The 21,907-nt window shown below is 44.1% G+C and overlaps 1 protein-coding gene across 1 annotated transcript in view; it reads right to left on the reverse strand.

Moving 5' to 3' along the window:
- Positions 1 to 21,907, reverse strand: part of LOC124709037 (class E basic helix-loop-helix protein 22-like) — a 76,994-nt gene that overhangs the window by 13,505 nt on the left and 41,582 nt on the right. The window contains exon 3 of the mRNA XM_047240684.1: positions 151 to 258. Within this exon, the coding sequence (XP_047096640.1) occupies positions 151 to 258 (108 nt within the window). The remainder of the gene's footprint in view (positions 1 to 150; positions 259 to 21,907) is intronic.

Genomic DNA, 21,907 nt, shown 5'->3' on the forward strand with positions numbered 1-21,907 from the left:
TAATAGCCTTCTAATACATGCAGGCTTGGAGTTTAGAGCTGAATTAGCCCATATTTCTAAACGGAGTCTCCAAAACGGCAGCAAATGCATCGACTACGACTGCAGCGTCCAGTGTAACGTAGTGTCGCGTTCTTCTTCGCCGAACAGTACCTGCTGCCAGTTACTTAGTCCCAAATCCCGCCCAAACACTATGGTGAGCCTCCGCGTCTGGCACACTTCCGCCGCACGAATGTCCTTTTTTCCTGTCAGTTCCAGCACCTGGAACCACCACCAAGGAACATTAATTGGTCGTCTTCCACCCCCGGGTTTACATTAATAATTTAGATCCTCACGTGGTTCAGGACACAAAAAAATTAATAAATGGAAAGCACCAGTTTGCTTTTGTTCTACAATATTGTAGAACAAAAGCAAACTGGTGCTTTTCATTTATTATAATGTTGTTCTACCAAGAACCGACGGAAGATTCTGTTCATATGACAAAAAATATTAGTTACTTTCTTTGGTTAGTTGGTTGGAATGAAGACTAGAGGGACTAAACAGCAAGGTCATCAGTATACTTTCTTTGCCTTAGAAAATAGAATCTTATTGAGTTATGAATACAGTAGTATAAGAGGTTATGTAATAACCTAGAAGTTGTGTGTTTGAGTTTGCCTTTCAGGTTTTGCGCCAGTGACAGGTTTCTTGTCTGATCTTCGTCACGTTCGTGTCACTAATTCTTTGTTTGCTGCGTGAAAAACTCAAAGACGTACATCTTTGTGTCCTTGAACAGTATCAAGTAATACCTGGTAACTCTGTCAAACTATAACAGAAGTGTTACAAGTTGTTCGATATGATTCATTACTCCAAATCGCTCGTTTGCTGTGGAGCTGCTCGACCTTTGCACCCATTCTTTTTAACTCTTTGCTTTCCCCACACTCATTGTGAAGCTGGACTGCTCGTTGCACTTTGGAACTCAGAATTGATTCACTCCGCTGATTTTATGCGACATTTTACAACTACCTTCAACAATGCTCGACACCCCCTGTCCATTATCACATGAGGTCTGCTTTGTCTTGGTTTGGCCGTGATTGTTCCTCGCTCTTCCACTACACAACCACATGATCGGACAATCGAGTAGGTCGGCCTTATCAGATCTGAAATGCCCCGATGGATTTTTTGCTCAGGTGACATGAAGCGAATAGTCCACGTTCGAATTCACTAACCTCTCCTAACAGACCAATTCTGCTGTTACTGCTTGTCGTCAGAAAGAGCATCGGGAGAGCACCTACCAACAACATTGCCTTCTAACAATGCCGAACCTGTAGTAGAAACTGGAAAAGGCAAATAGAGAAAAGTAAGAATGAACCCTAAAAAGAAGAAAAAGTCAACACATCAGGAATTATTCCATTAAGCGCCATGTACACAGAGGTTTCGTAGCGTTATCTCCAATGATGCATAAAACGCTGCTGTATGAATATTTATCCCAGGCTGCAAGATGGTCTCGTGTCCATGCGATGCCTTCCTCTGGATCTCAGGTGGATTCTCCCGTCTTCTGCCTGCAGCCGCGGTTCCAGGCCTGCAGGCGTAATTGAGACGTTAGACCTCCGCAGTAAATCCACTAACGACTTTTCAATTTCCAGACGCGGAACGAGCAATCTCCGACGCACTGATAAATATTCATAGGCGGTAGTTGACACGCGAGGAATCGGGGATAGAGTTCACTGGCGAAGAAAAGAAAGGAAATGGAAGATGGCCGCTGACGATATTGCAAGTCCGAATTAAGAAAAAAAAAGTACTGCAGAAGGCGTACTACACATTTGCGATTTATGAAAGACGCAGACTCAGACGCATAACGGAAGGACGTTCAGAAAAGGAAGGCCCATCTTCGAAGCTGCTGAATGGAAAAAATTCACTCCAGATACTGGTGCAAATACGACTGAATTAGAAATATGGAAGAATTTTGTAGAGCTGCCATAACAATGCGGTGGTGACTTTAAAATATTGCGTCCATTATCACGAAGCACAACAAAGACTGACAGGGTAAGACAGGGATGTTGATTGTCCCTCGTACTTGTTAATCCGCACATTCAGAAAGTACTGCATCAATCAAGAGAGAGGCTACGGCAAACTCCTAAATAAATGTTGTACTAGAAGAATATTTTTGAATGTAGCGAGTTTCAGGTGGTACAAATGTCCGTTCTGGAACAGCACACTGACTACAGTCCATGCTGAATGCTGCGCAGTAGAATACGAGAATAAGACAGTTAGAAGGAAATGCCGACGCCAGCAGCACTCGAGCATCTAAATAATTGGATGGTGGCAGTTGAAAACTTGTGCGGGCCCGAGACTCGAACCCAGACCTCCTGCTCAAAACGAGCAGTCAGTTACCTTAACAGCTTCGGCTATCCAGACACTCTTCCTGTCCGACCGAAATTCTCAATTTACCTTACGCAAGTAGCGTCCACTATCAATTCACCTACTTGCTCGCAGCGAGCCCTGTATTCCAGCAAGAGGCTGGGGCCCTGTTGTTATCAAGGCAGTCACTTCTACAGTGTGTGTGAGTGGGTGGGGGGGGGGGGGGCGTATCTTCTGTTGGATATGACGGACAGACACATTTGTCTAGGTAACGCACACAAGTGATTAACACTGCAAGATCACAGGCTAATGGAAGTGCGAGATAAGCCAGTGGAAATATGAAATGCTAGTACATTAAAAACCTGTGTAATCACCAGACTATTGAATGAAAGCACGCAAACGTGCATACATTGTGTTGTACAGGTGCCGATTGTCAGTTTGTGGGATGGAGAGCCATGCATGCTGCACTTGGTCGGTCAATACAGGGACGGTTAATGCTGTTTTTGGATGACGCTGGAGCTGCCGTCCAATGATGTCCCACATGTGCTCGATTGGATATAGATCTGGTGATCGAGCAAGCGAAGGCAACATGTCGACACTCTGTAGCGTATGTTAAGTTACAACAACGGTATGTGTGCGAGCGTTATTCTGTTGAAAAACACCCTCTCGAGTGCCGTTCATGAATGGCAGCAAAACAGGTCGAATCACCAGACTGACGCACAAATTTGCAATCAGGGTACATGAGATAACCACAAGAGTGCTCCTTCTGTCAGAAGAAATCACATCCCAGGCCATAAATCTAGGTGTATGACCAATGTGTCAAGCACGTAGAAAGTTTTGTTGCAGGCCGTCAATTAGCCTTCTCTTTGCCACACGCGGCCATCACTGGCACCGAGGTAGAACCAAATTTCTTTGGAAAACACAATATACCTACGCCGTGCCCTCCGGTGAGCTCTCGATTGACACCACTGAAGTCGCAGATGGCGGTGGCTTGAGGTCAGTCGAATGCACACTCTAGGGCGTCTGGCACGGAGCTGTCTTTGACGTAACCGATTTGTAACAGCTGGTTGTGTCATTGTGGTGCCAAAAGCTACTCAAATTGCTACTGCAATTGCAGCACGATGCGCAGAGCCATATGAAGAAAACGCGATGGTTTTCCTTTGAAGCAGCACTACAAAGAACTGAAGAAATTTCAGGGCTGTGTGAGGCCATTAAGAAGAGGACAGACCTCTGCGTGAGGCACATTCTTAGACAAGGAACTCTCCTCTATAACGTACTGGAATATTTAGCAGAGGCTAAAAATGAACGTACTTCAGTCAAATAATGCAAAACTTTGGGTTTGGAAAATTTGTAGAAGTGAGAAGGACGGACAATGATCGTATTGCTTGTGAAGCTGTGGTCAATCAGTTGTAGGACAGTGAACTTAAAGATCGAACCAAAGTAACTGTGTAATTTTTTAGTTCATTTCGTACCTAATTACTGCAGTGCGGGCAATATCTGGTGATTATTTCATAAATTGTTGCTTCACACTCCGAATTAAGAATCCAAGCATCGACTACAAACATTATTGCTCGCTGCTCCCAGCTGTCCTAACTGAAATGATGTGCAACAATGAATCCTATTACTTCCTGGTCACCAGACAAAGTAGACACTGCATTTGTTTTTGTCCACTACTGGTGAAAGAGGTCTTCCTGACTTTTCCACGTATGGCGACTTCACTTTAGGACACCTAACTTCTTAGTAAACCAACAGAAGAAACGCTCGAATAGTTTCGCATTTAGTAAGGTGCAAATTCTGCAAATAAAATTTGTTTGCGCAACACAAAAAATATGGCTTAGAAGAGACGTTTATAGCTTTCATGTTTATTTGACTACGCTGCCAATCGGGTAGTTAGAATCATTGCGTAAATGATCAAATTAGCATTTTTTTTTTCGTACTGACGCAATTCAGTTTAAATGGAAAGTGAATAGGATTTTTTTTTCTTCTGACGTAGTTATGGAGATCAGTATTCCTTCTGAACTCCGATGTATTATTTATAAAAAACTTGCCAGCTGGAGTGGCCGTGCGGTTCTAGGCGCTACAGTCTGGAGCCGAGCGACCGCTCCGGTCGCAGGTTCGAATCCTGCCACGGGCATGGATATGTGTGATGTCCTTAGGTTAGGTAGGTTTAATTAGTTCTACGTTCTAGGCGACTGATGACCTCAGAAGTTAAGTCGCATAGTGCTCAGAGACATTTGAACCATTTGATTATAACAAACTTCAAAATGGCTCTGAGCACTATGGGACTTAACATCTATGGTCATCAGTTCCCTAGAACTTAGAACTAATTAAACCTAACTAACCTAAGGACATCACACACATCCATGCCCGAGGCAGGATTCGAACCTGCGACCGTAGCAGTCGCGCCGTTCCGGACTGAGCGCCTTAACCGCTAGACCACCGCGGCCGGCATAACAAACTTAATCATTTAAAATAAGTACTTCGAAAGTATAGTTAAAGTGCTAGCTCCTTTAACAGTTGTGTGCAAAACAGTTGCGAATGGCGATCACATATTTTTATGACACGCTATTGTTCAATGAAGGCCTTTTTTCTCAAAGACATACTGTGTCTGCTGATCTTGTCTATCTGTCCTTCACTAGGCTGTGGTCTAAGTTGCTTCTCATCACCATAAAGGGAGGGCTTCTATTTGACCCATAAACGGAATTTAAGCAACACTGTTAAAATCATGCACAAGGGGAAAATATTTTTTCATTCATTGTGATTTTTCAATTAATGTGCTAACGCCACGCCAGAGCACCGCATCAGCAATCAAGAAACGAGCACCGTAGAAAATTGGTACATCTTCTCCAAGTACACTGACGGAAGTAATCACACCACTAATAAGGAGTTGGTACGCGTGTTTCTACGTCTAAAAGATATTGCTTATTCACATTTCGCGCCAGTCACGTAAGAGTGGCTCTAGCAGCGCCACTAACAGGATGCAATTCGGGTTTGCTTTGTACAGACGCGGTAACAATCTTGAGCCTTAGTAACCTTTGAGACTGCACGTCGTGAGTAGATGTTGGACAAGAATGCATTGAAGGCGATAATGTCACCATTATCAACACCTCACTGAGTTTGAACGAGGTCATGGACACTCATTCTCATAAATTAAGGACAATGCTGATACGTGATGAAACAACGCTCTGGTGGACGGTCTGCGTTTTTAAATCACCTCAGGGTATGACCATCCGGTGCATTTGACCTGCGGTCGTCGCACGATGGCGCTGACAGCAGTCCACATACACAGAGTTGGTGCATGTCAGAGTACGGTGCAGCGAGTAAGTGAGCAGACGTTTTCAGACGTGTTAATAGTGACTGCGTGTTGAAAATGGCTAAAATAACACATATTAATGACGTTATGAGGGGTAAAATACGAGGGCGACTGGAGGCTGGTAAAACACAGCTAGTCGTAGCACGGACCCTCCATGTGCCACAAAGTGTGATCTCAAGATTATGACAACGATTCCAGCAGACAGGAAATGTGTCCAGGCGCTACAGTACGGGACGTCCACAGTGTACAACAGCACAAGAAGACTGATATCTCACATCTCACCATCAGTGCCCGCAGACGGCCACGGAGTACTGCAGGTAGCCTTGCTCTGGAACTTACCGCTGCCACTGGAACAGCTGTCTCCAGACACACGGTCTACAGACGGCTGAACAGACATGGTTTATTTGCCCGGAGGCGTGCAGGGTGCATTCCACTGACCCCTGGTCACAGGAGAGCCCTAAAGCTTGGTGTCAAGAACACAGTACATGGTCATTGGAACACTGGTCCTAGGTTATGTTCGCGGACGAGTCCAGGTATAGTCTGAACAGTGATTCTCGCCGGGTCTTCATCTGGCGTGAACCAGGAACCAGATACCAACCCCTTAATGTCCTCGAAAGGGACCTGTATGGAGGTCGTGGTTAGATGGTGTAGGGTGGGACTATGATTGGTGCGCGCACACCCCTGCATGTCTTTGACAGAGCAACTGTAACAGGTTAGGTTTATCGGGACGACATTTTGCACCAGTATGTCCACCTTTTCAGGGGTGTAGTGGGTCCCACCTTCCTCCTGATGGATGATGACGCACGGCCCCATCGAGTTCGTCTGGGGTGTTCTCGGTGGACGTATCGCTGCACGTCTTCAAACCCCTAGGACACTTCAGGAGCTCCGACAGGCACTGGTGCAAGAACGGGAGGCTATACCCCAGCAGCTGCTCGACCACCTGATCCAGGGTATGCCAACCCGTTGTGCGGCGTGTGTACGTGTGCATGGTGATCATATCCCATATTGATGTCGAGGTACATGCGTGGCGTTTTGTAGCACATGTGTTTCGGGACGGTTTTCTCAACTTATCACCAACGTGAACTTACAGACCTGTGTCGTGTGTGTTCCCAATGTTCCTATGCTATTAGCGCCATTTTTGCGTAGTGCCACGTTGTGTGGCACCACATTCTGCAATTATTCTTAATTTACGAGGATGAGAGTAGTTGAACGCCGGCCGGGGTGGCCGAGCGCTTCTAGGCACTACAGTCTGGAACCGCGCGACCGCTACGGTCGCAGGTTCGAATCCTGCCTGGGGCATGGATGTGTGTGATGTCCTTTGGTTAGATGGGTTTGAGTAGTTCTAAGTTCTAGGGGACTCATGACCTCAGAAGTTAAGTCCCATAGTGCTCAGAGCCATTTGAACCATTTGTAGTTGAACTACGAGAAGCTGGATGTTCCTTTTGCGATACTGCCGCAAAACTTGTCAGTAATGTAGCCGTTGCACAAGGGTGCTGGCAGTGGTGGTCACGAGAATGTAAGGTGGCAAGAAGACCACGCTCCGGATGTCCACGTGGCACTACCGAAAGGGAAGACCATCGTGTTCTGCGTATGGTTGTAGTGCATCGTACTGCATCTTCATTGGCAGTCTGACGAGCAGCTGGGTCCACAGTGACATACAAACCGTTACAAATCGGTTACTTCAAGGACAACTCCGAGCCAGACGCCCTGTAGTGTTTATTCCACTGACCTCAAACCACCGTCATTAGGACTTCACTGTTGTCAAGCAGGAGGTCATTGGAGGCGAGGTTGTACTGTGTTTCCCCATAAAAGCCATTTCTCCCTCGGTGCCGGTGATGGCTGCGTGTTGGTTAGGAGCAGCCCAGTTGAGGGCCTGCAACAAAACTGTCTGCGTGCTGGACATGCACCTAGATTTATGGTCTGGGAAGCAATTCGTATGACAGCAGGGACAGTCTCGTTGTAATCCAATGCACCATTACTGCAAGTCTGTACGTCAGTCTTCTGATTCCAGGAGGTGTTTTCCAACAGGATAACGCTCGCACACATACCGCTGTTGAAACCTAACCTGTTCTACAGTGTGTCTGTTGAACCACCAGATCTATCTCCAGACGGCACATGTGGGATATCATCGGACGACACCACCAGCGTCATCCACAAACAGCATAAACTGTCCCTGTTTAGGTCGACCAAGTACCGCAGGCATGGAATTCCACCCCACAAACTGACATCCGGCAGCTGTAAAAGACAATACACGCACGTCTACATGCTTTCGTTCGACATTCTGGCGGTTACACATGTTATTAATGTATCAACATTTCACATTTCCACTGGCTTATCTCACACTTATATGAACATGTGATCTTTCAATGTTTATCACTTGCATATGTTACCTAGACAAACGCATCCCCGAAATGTCGTTAGTCTACATTAATATTTTTTGGTGTCCTGAATTTTTTAATATCAGTGTATATATAATGATGTGATACTGGCTGTAAATTTCAATTTTTTTAAGGTAGTGAACATAAGGACACATGAGTTTTTGATGCTCAACGAAATGTTCCACTATAAAGTGTCTCTGTATAGCTCAATTGATGTGTTTGAATTTCATGACCGTCATGAGTGGCCGAGCGGTTCTAGGCGCTACAGTCAGGAACCGAGCGACCGCTACGGTCGCAGGTTCGAATCCTGCCTCGGGCATGGATGTGTGTGCCGTCCTTAGGTTAGTCAGGTTTAAGTAGTTCTAAGTTCTAGGCGACTGATGACAGAAGTTCAGTCCCATAGTGCTCAGAGCGATTGAAATTTCTTGTTTTGAGAAAAACAAACAATGAGTTGCCTCCTTCATCACTTTCCTCACCGCACCGTATGTGTCCACAGATAGTGTGGACAGCAGACGCGGTGGTCTAGCGGTTCTAGGCGCTCAGTCCGGAACCGCGCGACCGCTACGGTCGCAGGTTCGAATCCTGCCTCGGGCATGGATGTGTGTGATGTCCTTAGATTAGTTAGGATTAAGTAGTTCTAAGTTCTAGGGGACTAATGACCACAGATGTTGAGTCCCATAGTGCTCAGAGCCATTTGAACCATTTGACAGCAGACGTGGTTAGCGCTGTCAACCGCAGATTACAATGCTTCCGCTCTGTACTGGAGGTCATGGAAACTGTTCCACAGACAGGCACCAAAACACGACACACCACGGTCATTCAACCAATTCCAAACCAGCAGTTTGACAGTTCAGTGCTCGCACTCCGCTCAGTACAGTAGTCTGAAGACAACCATCCAACATAGCAGTCGCTACTAACAGAGTATTTGGAACCTGAAGAGCGTCTGCTGTCAATACCATCAGTTATATGAAAATATCGCCATCCTCTCTGCTGAGTGGTCAACGCTTCTGACCGTCATGAAACGGACCCTGGTTCGATTCCTGGCCAGGTCGAAGATTTTCTCAACTCGAAGAGGGGTGTTCTGTTGTCGTCCTCCTCCTGCTCCTCCTCATCATCATCATTGACAGACCAGCCGCCCATTGTGGCGTTCACTGAAAAAACTTTTAACTCGGCGGTCGAACTTCCCCAGGTGGGCATTCCAGGCCATCAATGGCATACGATCACATCATTTCATTTCACTGACTGTATCATAGATTGCCGAGATACAGCAAAATATATTTATATTTCACTATATTGGCTTTAGTACATCAAGTACCACGCATCAAATTGTGCTAAAGGTGTGTACCATTTTGTACCATACCCTTAATAAATGTAATGGAGGTCATTTTTATTTATTATTGCGTTGACACATTTCTGTTATATTGCGGCCCCGTAAAACATTTGTTTAACGATGTATACCATGGTGACACTCGATTTTGGAACCGATATTCATAGCATTTATTAAATAATATAACAAACAAATTACAAACTTACTTTAGACCTTTATTGTCAACCTTTAAGATTGTATTATTTTTTTAAGTAAAAGACTTGCACTAACAGGACGCTACACGACATTGACGGGAGGCCTTCACGGAGTGCAAAGGTGGTTGGTGTGAACACTGAACGCCACAATTTCAACCGAGAACAACATTTCGGAAACTGCCATTAAACTGATGGTACTATTTAACGTAAAATGTAGTGATATTTGAAAGAAATTGTTTTTAAGAAAATAGTGGCACTCTGAAGCAAGTCAAATTTTGGATAAAAAATCGTTATAAAAACTTGCTCTAAAAAGCGAAATTAAAATATATCGCAAAAATCCTAGGAACTACAGAAGAAAAAGCGCCGACTCACGAGGTACAGTAGGGTACAATGGAATTGCTTGTGTATTTTATAAGTTATAGCTTCCGCTGACTTTAAAAAACAACCGTTAAAAGCATCAGCTTTTATTTTTTTAACACTGAAATTGAACAGACTTTTAATCAGCAATGCCAGCGCCATACAGTTTCTCTTTTTTTCACCTATATCGAAACTTTCTCACTTTGACGCATCGATATCGAGTAACTGCCTGCCGCTAACCAATCCAAAAGTATTTTGCACAATTGGGATTATTTTCGAACCTTTTCTATCGGTATAAATACTTTGGTTTGTCATTTTCAAGCACTCGTATTTTACTTCGTATGAAAAATAGGCGAAATGAGAAGTTAAACAGACATGAGAGAAGGACGTGCTTTGACTGTTTACCATAAACTACTCATGTTACGAAGAGAAACCTTGTTGAGAATACTATTTTAATTGATACTAATCACCTATTTAATACCATTCGAAATCAGCAGAGCCTCGGTGACTACAGTATTATACACTCCTGGAAATGGAAAAAAGAACACATTGACACCGGTGTGTCAGACCCTCCATACTTGCTCCGGGCACTGCGAGAGGGCTGTACAAGCAATGATCACACGCACGGCACAGCGGACACACCAGGAACCGCGGTGTTGGCCGTCGAATGGCGCTAGCTGCGCAGCATTTGTGCACCGCCGCCGTCAGTGTCAGCCAGTTTGCCGTGGCATACGGAGCTCCATCGCAGTCTTTAACACTGGTAGCATGCCGTGACAGCGTGGACGTGAACCGTATGTGCAATTGACGGACTTTGAGCGAGGGCGTATAGTGGGCATGCGGGAGGCCGGGTGGACGTACCGCCGAATTGCTCAACACGTGGGGCGTGAGGTCTCCACAGTACATCGATGTTGTCGCCAGTGGTCGGCGGAAGGTGCACGTGCCCGTCGACCTGGGACCGGACCGCAGCGACGCACGGATGCACGCCAAGACCGTAGGATCCTACGCAGTGCCGTAGGGGACCGCACCGCCACTTCCCAGCAAATTAGGGACACTGTTGCTCCTGGGGTATCGGCGAGGACCATTCGCAACCGTCTGCATGAAGCTGGGCTACGGTCCCGCACACCGTTAGGCCGTCTTCCGCTCACGCCCCAACATCGTGCAGCCCGCCTCCAGTGGTGTCGCGACAGGCGTGAATGGAGGGACGAATGGAGACGTGTCGTCTTCAGCGATGAGAGTCGCTTCTGCCTTGGTGCCAATGATGGTCGTATGCGTGTTTGGCGCCGTGCAGGTGAGCGCCACAATCAGGACTGCATACGACCGAGGCACACAGGGCCAACACCCGGCATCATGGTGTGGGGAGCGATCTCCTACACTAGCCGTACACCACTGGTGATCGTCGAGGGGACACTGAATAGTGCACGGTACATCCAAACCGTCATCGAACCCATCGTTCTACCATTCCTAGACCGGCAAGGGAACTTGCTGTTCCAACAGGACAGTGCACGTCCGCATGTATCCCGTGCCACCCAACGTGCTCTAGAAGGTGTAAGTCAACTACCCTGGCCAGCAAGATCTCCGGATCTGTCCCCCATTGAGCATGTTTGGGACTGGATGAAGCGTCGTCTCACGCGGTCTGCACGTCCAGCACGAACGCTGGTCCAACTGAGGCGCCCGGTGGAAATGGCATGGCAAGCCGTTCCACAGGACTACATCCAGCATCTCTACGATCGTCTCCATGGGAGAATAGCAGCCTGCATTGCTGCGGAAGGTGGATATACACTGTACTAGTGCCGACATTGTGCATGCTCTGTTGCCTGTGTCTATGTGCCTGTGGTTCTGTCAGTGTGATCATGTGATGTATCTGACCCCAGGAATGTGTCAATAAAGTTTCCCCTTCCTGGGACAATGAATTCACGGTGTTCTTATTTCAATTTCCAGGAGTGTAGTATTACATCGGTTGCATTCGGACGCTCGGATGCACCAGACGACCTTGCGGTAAATAGTGGTTTTAGCATATTTTAACATTTATGACACACTTTATATGAATAAATCTTAAAAACAGACAGTTTAAGCCAATAAAAAATTAGGCTCAAAAAAAATTTCTACTCTGGCGTACTTCCTCAATCAGCGATCAGCTACCTTTAAGGAACTACACGATGGAAAACAATTTCTGCGAGCGTGTATGTTCGGATTGAACTAATAGTAGCATCCAATCACTGAATTCGCAATACACATGATTCGCGGCACTCCTCTATTGTTCACAAGAGCGCAGATTTCTTTCGACTCTCTCGAGCAGTACGGTAAAGTTAGGCGGCACGTATAACGACTTCTGCTTCGTGGTCCGTTAGGCCCTGAAGTGCAGCCAAAACCGCGTGGAGAGCGTTTGTCACACACGCACTTCGTCACATGACCTGCCATGTCCCGGTGCCCTGTTCGAGGGCAGCAAGCGTGAAATGGAGGCGACAAGTGTCATAACAGTGCCTACCATTCGCGGTCCGCTGCAGTTAGGCAGACGGCCAACGTGGGTGCGCCCACAAAACACACACACACACACACACACACACACACACACACACACACACACACACACATAAGTACGCACGCAAAGAGGTACGGTCCGCAGCATTGCAATTACTGCACTTCATTTAATAATGTCATTATATCTCAGCAAACAAAAGCATATACGAATGAGGCTTCCTTGACAGCTTATACGGGGTGAACCAGAATTCCAGCGCCGAACTTTCAGAGGCTGTTCACGAACACCAAAAAAATTCAAATGTGTGTGAACTCTTATGGGATTTAACTGCTAAGGTCATCAGTCCTTAAGCTTACACACTACTTAACCTAAATTATCCTACGGACAAACACACACACCCATGCCCAAGGGAGGACTCGAACCTCCGCCGGGACCAGCCGCACAGTCCATGACTGCAGCGCCTGAGACCGCTCGGCTAATACCGCGCGGCTCAGGAACACCTTCCGAGTATTTTGGTGTAAGTGACCGATGCCCACCGTCCGCTCCTTACGGATTTATTGAACTTCGTTTGCATTTTTTGCCCCAGTTAGCTCTGTATCTGTTTGGCACTGAAAACAGAGCACGACAATGAAAATGTCGGCGGTATGTGGCGTGTGCCTTGTTTCCCGTTTCTCACAGTACCTGGTGCTGAAAACAGTAATGCACTCAGTAAATTTTTGCCTTAAAGTTTTCATTCAGTAGTGTTCCGTTATGTCCTCGGTTTTGCTGTCAGACAGTGTTAGTTCTTCATTGACAGTGGTACACGGCAGTACTACGAAGAGGTCTACTGATGAAGAGGTGACTCCTATGCATCTCGTTTATGGATTCACTGAATACAATGGAAGAAAGCCACAAAGACGCAAAGTTGAGCTGTGCCAGCCACCACCGACGCAAACTACGATGCACAGCCTACGTAAAACCAAGTTTTGTGTTTTTTTTATGTATTTCGTCAGGAACGAAGTTAACTGGGTTAACAAATCGAATATGTTATAATTGCATTATTACGCTGTAACGTTCCGCCGGAGACCATGGATCCCTCATACCAAAATACTTAGAAGGTATTCTTGCGCAACACAAAGTTTGCCCGTCAAGTTGTGGTTTACCGTGTATGTGAATACTGCTGGACTGGACATTAAAAATTCAGCAACATGAAGACGATTGTAAAATACGTTAAACTAGCACAAAGTTTACTACATGCTTCGATATAAAAATGATTGGTAACAAAACTGTAGTTATTACTAATCTGTTTATTAATGTGAATGGCGGTGGGGGTAGGAAGTAGAATAATGAATGAATATTGTTATGTTTATTAACTGAATACAGGATATCGTGAGAACTGGAGTTGTACAGACAGTGAATTATTCTCTCAGGCGAATTTTGTAATGTACTACTAGCCAGTTTATGGGACTGGAAAAATAAACAATTTACAATAATTCTGTTGTTCAATGAGTGAATTGTAGGAAGGTATTTTGATATTCGAGGAGATTCTAAATTTCCTCATTTTGCAGTTTGTTCATAAAAGCCATAAAGCTGTGATTCGTCAAATGTAAAAGAGGTGGAATTGTGTGGTTTAATAGTAATATCGGATTGGCTATGAAGTATATCAATCAGACGACAGTACGTTAGTGAGTATTTTGTGGACTAAAGAACTGGCGTGCGAAGTCTACAGTTCAGTTTGGAGCTCAGTCATCATTATTATCGGATGTGAATATAAAGAGGTTTGAATAGATATGTCGCCGCCCGAAGTGGCCGTGCGGTTAAAGGCGCTGCAGTCTGGAACCGCAAGACCGCTACGGTCGCAGGTTCGAATCCTGCCTCGGGTATGGATGTTTGTGATGTCCTTAGGTTAGTTAGGTTTAACTAGTTCTAAGTTCTAGGGGACTAATGACCTCAGCAGTTGAGTCCCATAGTGCTCAGAGCCATTTGAACCATTTTGAATAGATATGTCAGTTTTCAGAATAATGATTAGAGTTTGATCGTGGAGTGCCACAAAGTGAATGTGTACTTGTGAGGAAGACGAACACGTGAAATCCTGATTTTAATATGTAAACTGTGAATTTTGAATAATCCGCGTGGCACATTATACAAGCCGCGCCCGCAAACAAAAAATTCGTACTGGTCAGATTGTGTAATATTTCAGCGAGCACTGCTGACGCAGAAATGTGTTTTGTAATGGGTTCGGTTAATTACTGTAATAAGGTTGTTATGAGTGTTTGTGATTACGTGTGAGTGTGCCGAAAGTATAACTTCAGATTTTGGAGCTGTTTTGTATGAAGCGAGGTTCAATATACTGAAGTTTTCACTAACTATTAATCGTTTAACAGATCAGGTAACGTGATACCAGCGAAACATTTGTTGCGCCCGTTCGACTTGCGTATTGCTACTGGTTCTACTGCAGCTTTTCCTGTAGAGACTGCAGAAGAAGAAACCACCACAGCGTGAGTGAACATTATTTATAGTAACTGTGAAGTTGGAAAGTGAGTTGTAAACTTAATCTAGCAACTGATACAATACCTCTAGCTACAACAGTGACTGAGTAAGCAAAAACTCTCATCGCCCCCTACAACTAGCTGAAGCCACAGTCAAGTGAACAGATATAAGAAATGTTGAGGTCTGATGAGGGCAGAATTCTGCCAGACAATGGACGTTGCTAAAGCCAATGCCACTGCTGAAGACATGGCGTAACGTTGCGTCGCAACGAAATTTTTCGAGGAAAACTCAAAAATTCAATCACGTAGTTGTGAAAAAGGATGTGGTGGAAAAGAAAGACAAAAGAGGTAGAAAAAGAGAGACAAGAAAAAAAGAGAGCGAAGAAAACAAGCAGCCTTAATTTTTCGGAAGAAATTCGACGCGGAGTGAAATAAGGAAATTAAAACGAGACCACGCCGCAGGAAGGAGGAAAGAAGTGTAAAATTCTGACGAAATCTTCATTGAATATGCTAACACAATTTATTTTCTGTGTTTCTTTTCCATTTGCTGCCCTCTGCGGCCGTAGCGGACCCTCAACCCACCCGCAATGCTCCTCCCGTGTTATTGTTAACCGTGCAACTCTCAGAGACTAATTAATGCTGATTCAATAAAACATCACGGCGAAGACTTAATCAAAGCCACGCTACACAGTATACATTTGTAAGAAACTAGACCCAATTTCAATATATTTGCATGATAGTCCGCATTAAATTGAATGTCAACAGTTGTGGCTACAAGTCATTGAATTAAGAGAGGAAAACATCTGGAGCTGGGATGAAAATTTAAAAAAACTCACAGCTTCTTTACTGGGAAACATCATACATAATGTAAAAACACGTTTAATACTCAGTGCAGTATTTCAAGATTTTGATTGTTGTTTGAATATGTAGGCATTACACTTGGCTTCTCACAACACTGAATAAAATGGCTTCGTTGGCATAAACTGACATTTACACAATATCCAATGCGTCTTCGTCTGCTATTATAAGTGTTTTAAGACTTTGTGTTAACAGAAATATTCTACAACTACATTCAAAATCTAGTTAAAGTATGTGCTAGAAGTGTGAATACCGTAACTGTAATAAAGGATGGGTGCAAAATACTGACATCAATTACTTAAAGAAGAATGGATAGACTGGTAGAAGGTGATTTCGGGTAAGCAGTTCGCTTGGACGACGGCGTAACTAGATACGACCATCGTGTAACAAGGAACGCGAATAGTGCGAACAGGTGACACGTATCCATTGAGACACTGTCTGTATGACCCTATGCTCATTGCAGTCGTAATTGACGATCTCGTTGTGTCAACATGGGAGTAGGAACGCGTGTTCGTCATCTGCTGCGGAGCCCCGTGATCAACAACACGCGTTGAACTGTTGCACCGAAACACATGTGCCGCCACCAGCACTGTACTTTATTGTCAGATCTACCACAGATCGCCTCCTGTCCCGGTTTAATGAGCAGGCAAGCATCCGAACTACACGTTCTATGATGAGGCTCGGACGTCGAAGGCCTTGATGACTACTCGTGGTTTCAGCATCCTTCAACCACTTTCCAAAGATGTCCACGTCAGCAGCATGCGAACAGCCAACCAGGTTCGCCATTTCCGAAATGGTCGTTCCCAGGCGCTGGGTCATTTGTGGAAGTATCTTACGTCAGTGGATTTCCTTTTTGCGGTCCGTATCGTCGCTAGAATGATCTTCATTCTTCACTGCATCACGTTCCCCCAACTCCACCAGGTGCTTTCAATGCCGCCGTGGGTAGTGGTCATTATGATGGACACTCCAAACTGTATACGCCGCAAACCACCTGGTGGTGTAAGGCGAAGGGTACTTTGTGTACCCCACTTTCGCTTCCCGCCTTTCTTGTTACAGTCGCGAATGGTTTGCGGAAAAAAATTCCCTAGCAGCTGAGTTTCCTCTCAGCAGGTCACATGCTGGATGTCGCACTATAACCTCACTTACGAACATAAGCACAGTTTCACGTTACGAAACTTTTTCTCCAAAATTTTCATATTCTTTGTGCTAATTGCTGTGCAGCTCTTTTTTTTTTGTCACTAGCCGGAAATATTTTACCGAAAACTGTGAATTAAAGTCGTCACTACTGTGTGTCCACTTTACGTCTCTTCCTACTTAGTTTGTTTACGTACATGTTTCCAACCTAACGAAGTATGTGTTGGAAACTAACTTCACTTCTGTTCTCTTTATATGTGTATGTGTGAGATCCATCTTTATACAAAAGACTCCCTGACAACCCCTTCCCAACCCCCCCCCCCCCACACACACATACACAGAGAGTGAGACGGAGATAGTAGAGAGGGGAGAACATGCATTAGTGTTCAGCATATACTTCGTTATGTTGGCAACATGTACATTAACGAACGAAACAGGATCAGGAGAAAAGTGAAGAAACTGTAACTACAACTTGAAATTACACTATTGGTTAAAATAGCTACAGCTAGTGGCAGAAAACTAGCAGCACAAGGAACATCAAACTTGTGAAGAAAAAAGGTCTTAACGAGAAAATGTGCTTATGCTTCGTAAGTGAAGTGCGACCTACAACATGTGACCAGATGAGGAGATACGCAGATGCCAGCCAAAACAGCCAAATACCCAAATAACTGTAAGTTGTCACTTACGTAAAAAATAAGACGAAGTGTTTTGTAATCTACAAATATCGAGAACCAAAAGAAAACTGTATCATTCAAGAATCCAAATATGATGCCTTAACGTAAAAGCCGAAATGCATCCGGAACAAATAAAATACACTACAGGAAGAAAAAGGTGTTTTTTGTTTACAAAACGAATACTCTCCCACTATTTGAGAGTGAGAACACTTATTGACTTCAAACAAACTTTAAAAATAACTTCAAACCCTTCCGAAAGGTTTGTCGCTGACCCCAATCACGGAATGACGGAAAGAAAGAAATTTACCGCTTACTACGTTTTCGCTCCACATGCCGTAAAACTTCAATATCAAATGTAACGTTTTTATTTATTACTTCTTTATTACAAACTGTACTCGCATGACATTTTGCAAACATTGTCTACATACACCACTGAATATACCTGCAAAATTGTATCACTATAGGACACACCGTTCAGGATATATGACGCCATAAACTATCAGATGCATGAAAAACTAGCTGTTCTTAAATCGAAGCTGCTTCAAACATGGGAGCTCGATTCTTTATGGAATCGGGAGTTTTGGCGGTGGGGATGGTGGTGAGGAAGAAACCCTCCGTTACTCGCGCGATAGTTCTTAGGAATGTTTTATTTAAATGTAAATACGAATAACACAATAAATACACAAATACAGTAAGGTATACACTAATTGATAAATCTTTTGGCAACTGTTCGTAAACAGCTCCAGTACCTCCCTGACAGCAGCCAACGCGTCATACCCATTGCGAACATCTCTTTCAAGAGAGAGACAGCTTATGTATCTGAAGTGCAACCTGAATCGTTTTCCACTCATGCATAAGTAGCCTCATTGAAGTCCGTTACCATTAGTGTTATTCCACAACTTTGATAAAACCTTTCTAGGACGTCGGAGAATTGCACACAGATATTACAAGCCAATGAGAACTTTGATCCCTGAAAAATTTGTTTGTTTAGCTTTCCTATACCTAGAACAGTTACTACGAAGTTCATTGATGTAACTATTAGTACATATTGCAATGCGGGTATTATACTTCCATTCAAAAATAACATTGTAGTATCTGTTTCTGTCTTTGTTATATGAGCTTCATTTCTGGGTCCGGTTAAGTACGTAAAAAAATTAAAAAGCCTTGTTCTAACATTGGTAGGATATTTGCTTTTCCTCCACTTAGTTATTCTACCTTTTTCTAAAGAAATCCGTTATTCTGAATTACTTCTTCCTGTGCTTAGTGTTCATCATTTTCTTACACTTCTTTTTCTATTCCGAAAAATGAACACTTTCATGTACCGGGTGATCAAAAAGTCAGTATAAATTTGAAGACTGAATAAATCACGGAATAATGTAGATAGAGAGGTACAAATTGAAACACATGCTTGGAATGACATGGGGTTTTATTAGAACCGAAAATGTCCGACAGATGGCACTTCATCTGATCAGAATAGCAATAATTCGCATAACAAAGTAAGACAAAGCAAAGATGATGTTCTTTACAGGAAATGCTCAATACGTCCACCATCATTTCTCAACAATAGCTGTAGTCGAGGAATAATGTTGTGACCAGCAGTGTAAAGCATGTCCAGAGTTATGGTGAGGCATTGGCATCGGATGTTGTCTTTCAGCATCCCTAGAGAGGTCGGTCGATCACTATACACTTGCGACTTCAGCTAACCCCAAACGCAATAATCGCACGGACTGAGGTCTGGGGGGCCAAGCATGACGAAAGTGGCGGCTGAGCAAACGATCATCACCAAACGACGCGTGCAAGAGATCTTTCACGCATCTAGCAAATGCCCTCCGCTTCACTAAATCGCCAGGTAACAATTCATGATGCCGATGTATTTTGTACTGATATAGTCGGAGGGTACGCCTCAGTGTCAACCAAATAGTAGTGTATGGAATGCCGGTGCGACGTGCGACTGCGCGAGCGCCGACTTCCTCGTGCATAGACTAACCCGCTACAGTCTTCATTTCTTCCTGAACTGTCTCAGCAGCATTACGCCTTGTGCTCGGTCGGCCACTACGGGGTCCATCGTCTAAACAACCGATGGCTTCGAACTTCGAAATCATTCTCGCCACAACTGCGTTTGTCAATGGACCTTTACCCGTTCGAATCCCCTTCCTACGGCGATAGGATCGCAGCGCTGAGCTAGAACATTCCCCATTCTGATAATACAGCTTCACTAAAAGCGCCTTTTCAGGTAACGTCAACATGCTGCAACTGCTGGCGCATCTGATTCTCTCTCTCTCATTATAGCTCCTTTTATACACGATTGTCATGCGCTGTCACTGACGTTTTGCTGTCCAGCGCCATCTGTCGAACATTTTGTGAACTTTGGTTTTTTCTTTTTGTTCTAATAAACCCCCATGTCATTCCAAGCATCTGTGTCAATTTTTACCTTTCTATTTACATTATTCCGTGGTTTATTAAGTTTTGGAATTTATACTGACTTTTTGATCACTCGGTACACAGTCCTCGTTCTGTGAGTCAGAAATATCACTCTCATGGTCTTCATCGCTCAGCTAATGAAACTATTCCAGCCATACATCAGGATCTCTGCTAAATTCTGTCCTGGGTCTTTTCACCTTTAACACTTATTCCACTAAGAGTATAGAGAATATTTACTTTTCGACGGTAAGTATTCTAGGTAAAAAGCAAATTGATTTGAATTAGTTCCGATATGCCTAAAATTACGTGCACGAAAGTCGTATTGAATGTAGGAAAACAGTATAGTAACATACACATATTTTGTTTCAGATTGTAACAGTAGAGCTCACACAGATGACCAGTGTCCTTCATGCTGTAATAATATGTCATAAACAGTGCAATCCTAGGTTTCTGAGAGCCAGTGATGGCTGAAGCTAACAGACGGAAAGTTAATTGAAAAGTACTGGAAATAGCACGAACTCAATCCAGCTCAGTCAGACAAAATAGAGCGAGAAAATCATGTGGATTGTTACGTCATATATATATATCAGGTGAATTTTTCTTTTGTTAGAGCATGATTCTTTCTCTCAGGGATATTATCTTTTCTTATCGCTTTTACTTACGTGCATAAGTAAATATGAAACGGGTTCTTGAAGGGCCGCTGTTACTCATGTACCAACGTTAGATTTTGGACGTGATGACTAAAATATAGTTGCCGTTATCTGAATTGAATGTAATTTTGTTAATTTCTATTTATTGATTGCAAAGCAAGGCTCAAGAGAATTTCGATTGTTGCCGTGGAGCGGCCAAGATAAAACTTACTGAACTCATGGAATCTGTATAATTTAAAAAATGAACTTTAACGTAAATTAATCATCTGTTGCAATTTAGAAAGGTTCTTACAACCAAATCTCTCGCATTTACGTTTACTGTTAACACACTGAAAAATAAATTAATACTTCGGCGTGTAATGGCCGACCAGAGGCTACATCGAAAGATGAGCTTCCCGCAGCGTAAATTACTGAATAAAAGGCTTATTAAAAATAATTAGCAGCTGCGATCATTTGAGGTGACAACTGTTACAAAGAAATTCATTTTGCAGTAACAATAATTAGTCTAGTTTAGCAGAATACCGAATAACTTACACAAAATATGTGTAACATCTTAATGGCTGCCTTCTGTATCGCGAAACAAAACAGTGTGGGTGCGCCATAAAGTGCGTCCTTCCTCCTCGGCCGTACGTACGCGTCTCTTTACGATCCTTTTTTATTTTCATAGACATGTTTTAAATAAATATGCTGCTTTTAAATTATCGCTGCATATCAGTTGTTTCAAGAAAATTAACTGTATCTTTTATACTAATTATGATAATAAAATACGTTAAATACGGTTTGCAAATAATTATTAGTTCACCCTTATCACTTCACAATATTGTTCACTGCTTACAACTGATGAAAATGTCAATATTTATGTGACGTACCGTCACAGGATGACAAGTGTAATCTGCGAGAGCAATAGAGGTTTATGTTATACTGATGTTCTCACATGCAAGTTACACCTTTTAAAGGACAGTGACCTTACAATCACCCACCGCTCTCAGGTACCGCCTTGTCGCCTTGTCACGTCTCGGAGCGCTTTACCGGTGAGTACTCCGATTACGAGGAGGATGGTCCTCCGCCTGCGTCGTGACATTTGACATGAGGGGACTTCAGTAGAATGGAAACGCGGAAGGGCACGTTAGAGATTGGAGGGAGAGCAGCTCGCGCCCGGAAAGGCGGGCTGTAAGCGGCTTGACACGAGACGGAGGTAGTCCGGCCGGGAAATCACCCCGAAGTGCACCTGCGCACCCTCTGGCTAGGGGGTGCGCTTCTTGCACTCAGGGAGGAAGGCGGGGGCGGCTGACCGGCCTAACAAGGAGTCCTTCCCGTATTACA

This window comes from Schistocerca piceifrons, chromosome 7 (assembly GCF_021461385.2).
Source record: "Schistocerca piceifrons isolate TAMUIC-IGC-003096 chromosome 7, iqSchPice1.1, whole genome shotgun sequence".
Taxonomy (NCBI): Eukaryota; Metazoa; Arthropoda; class Insecta; order Orthoptera; family Acrididae; genus Schistocerca; species Schistocerca piceifrons.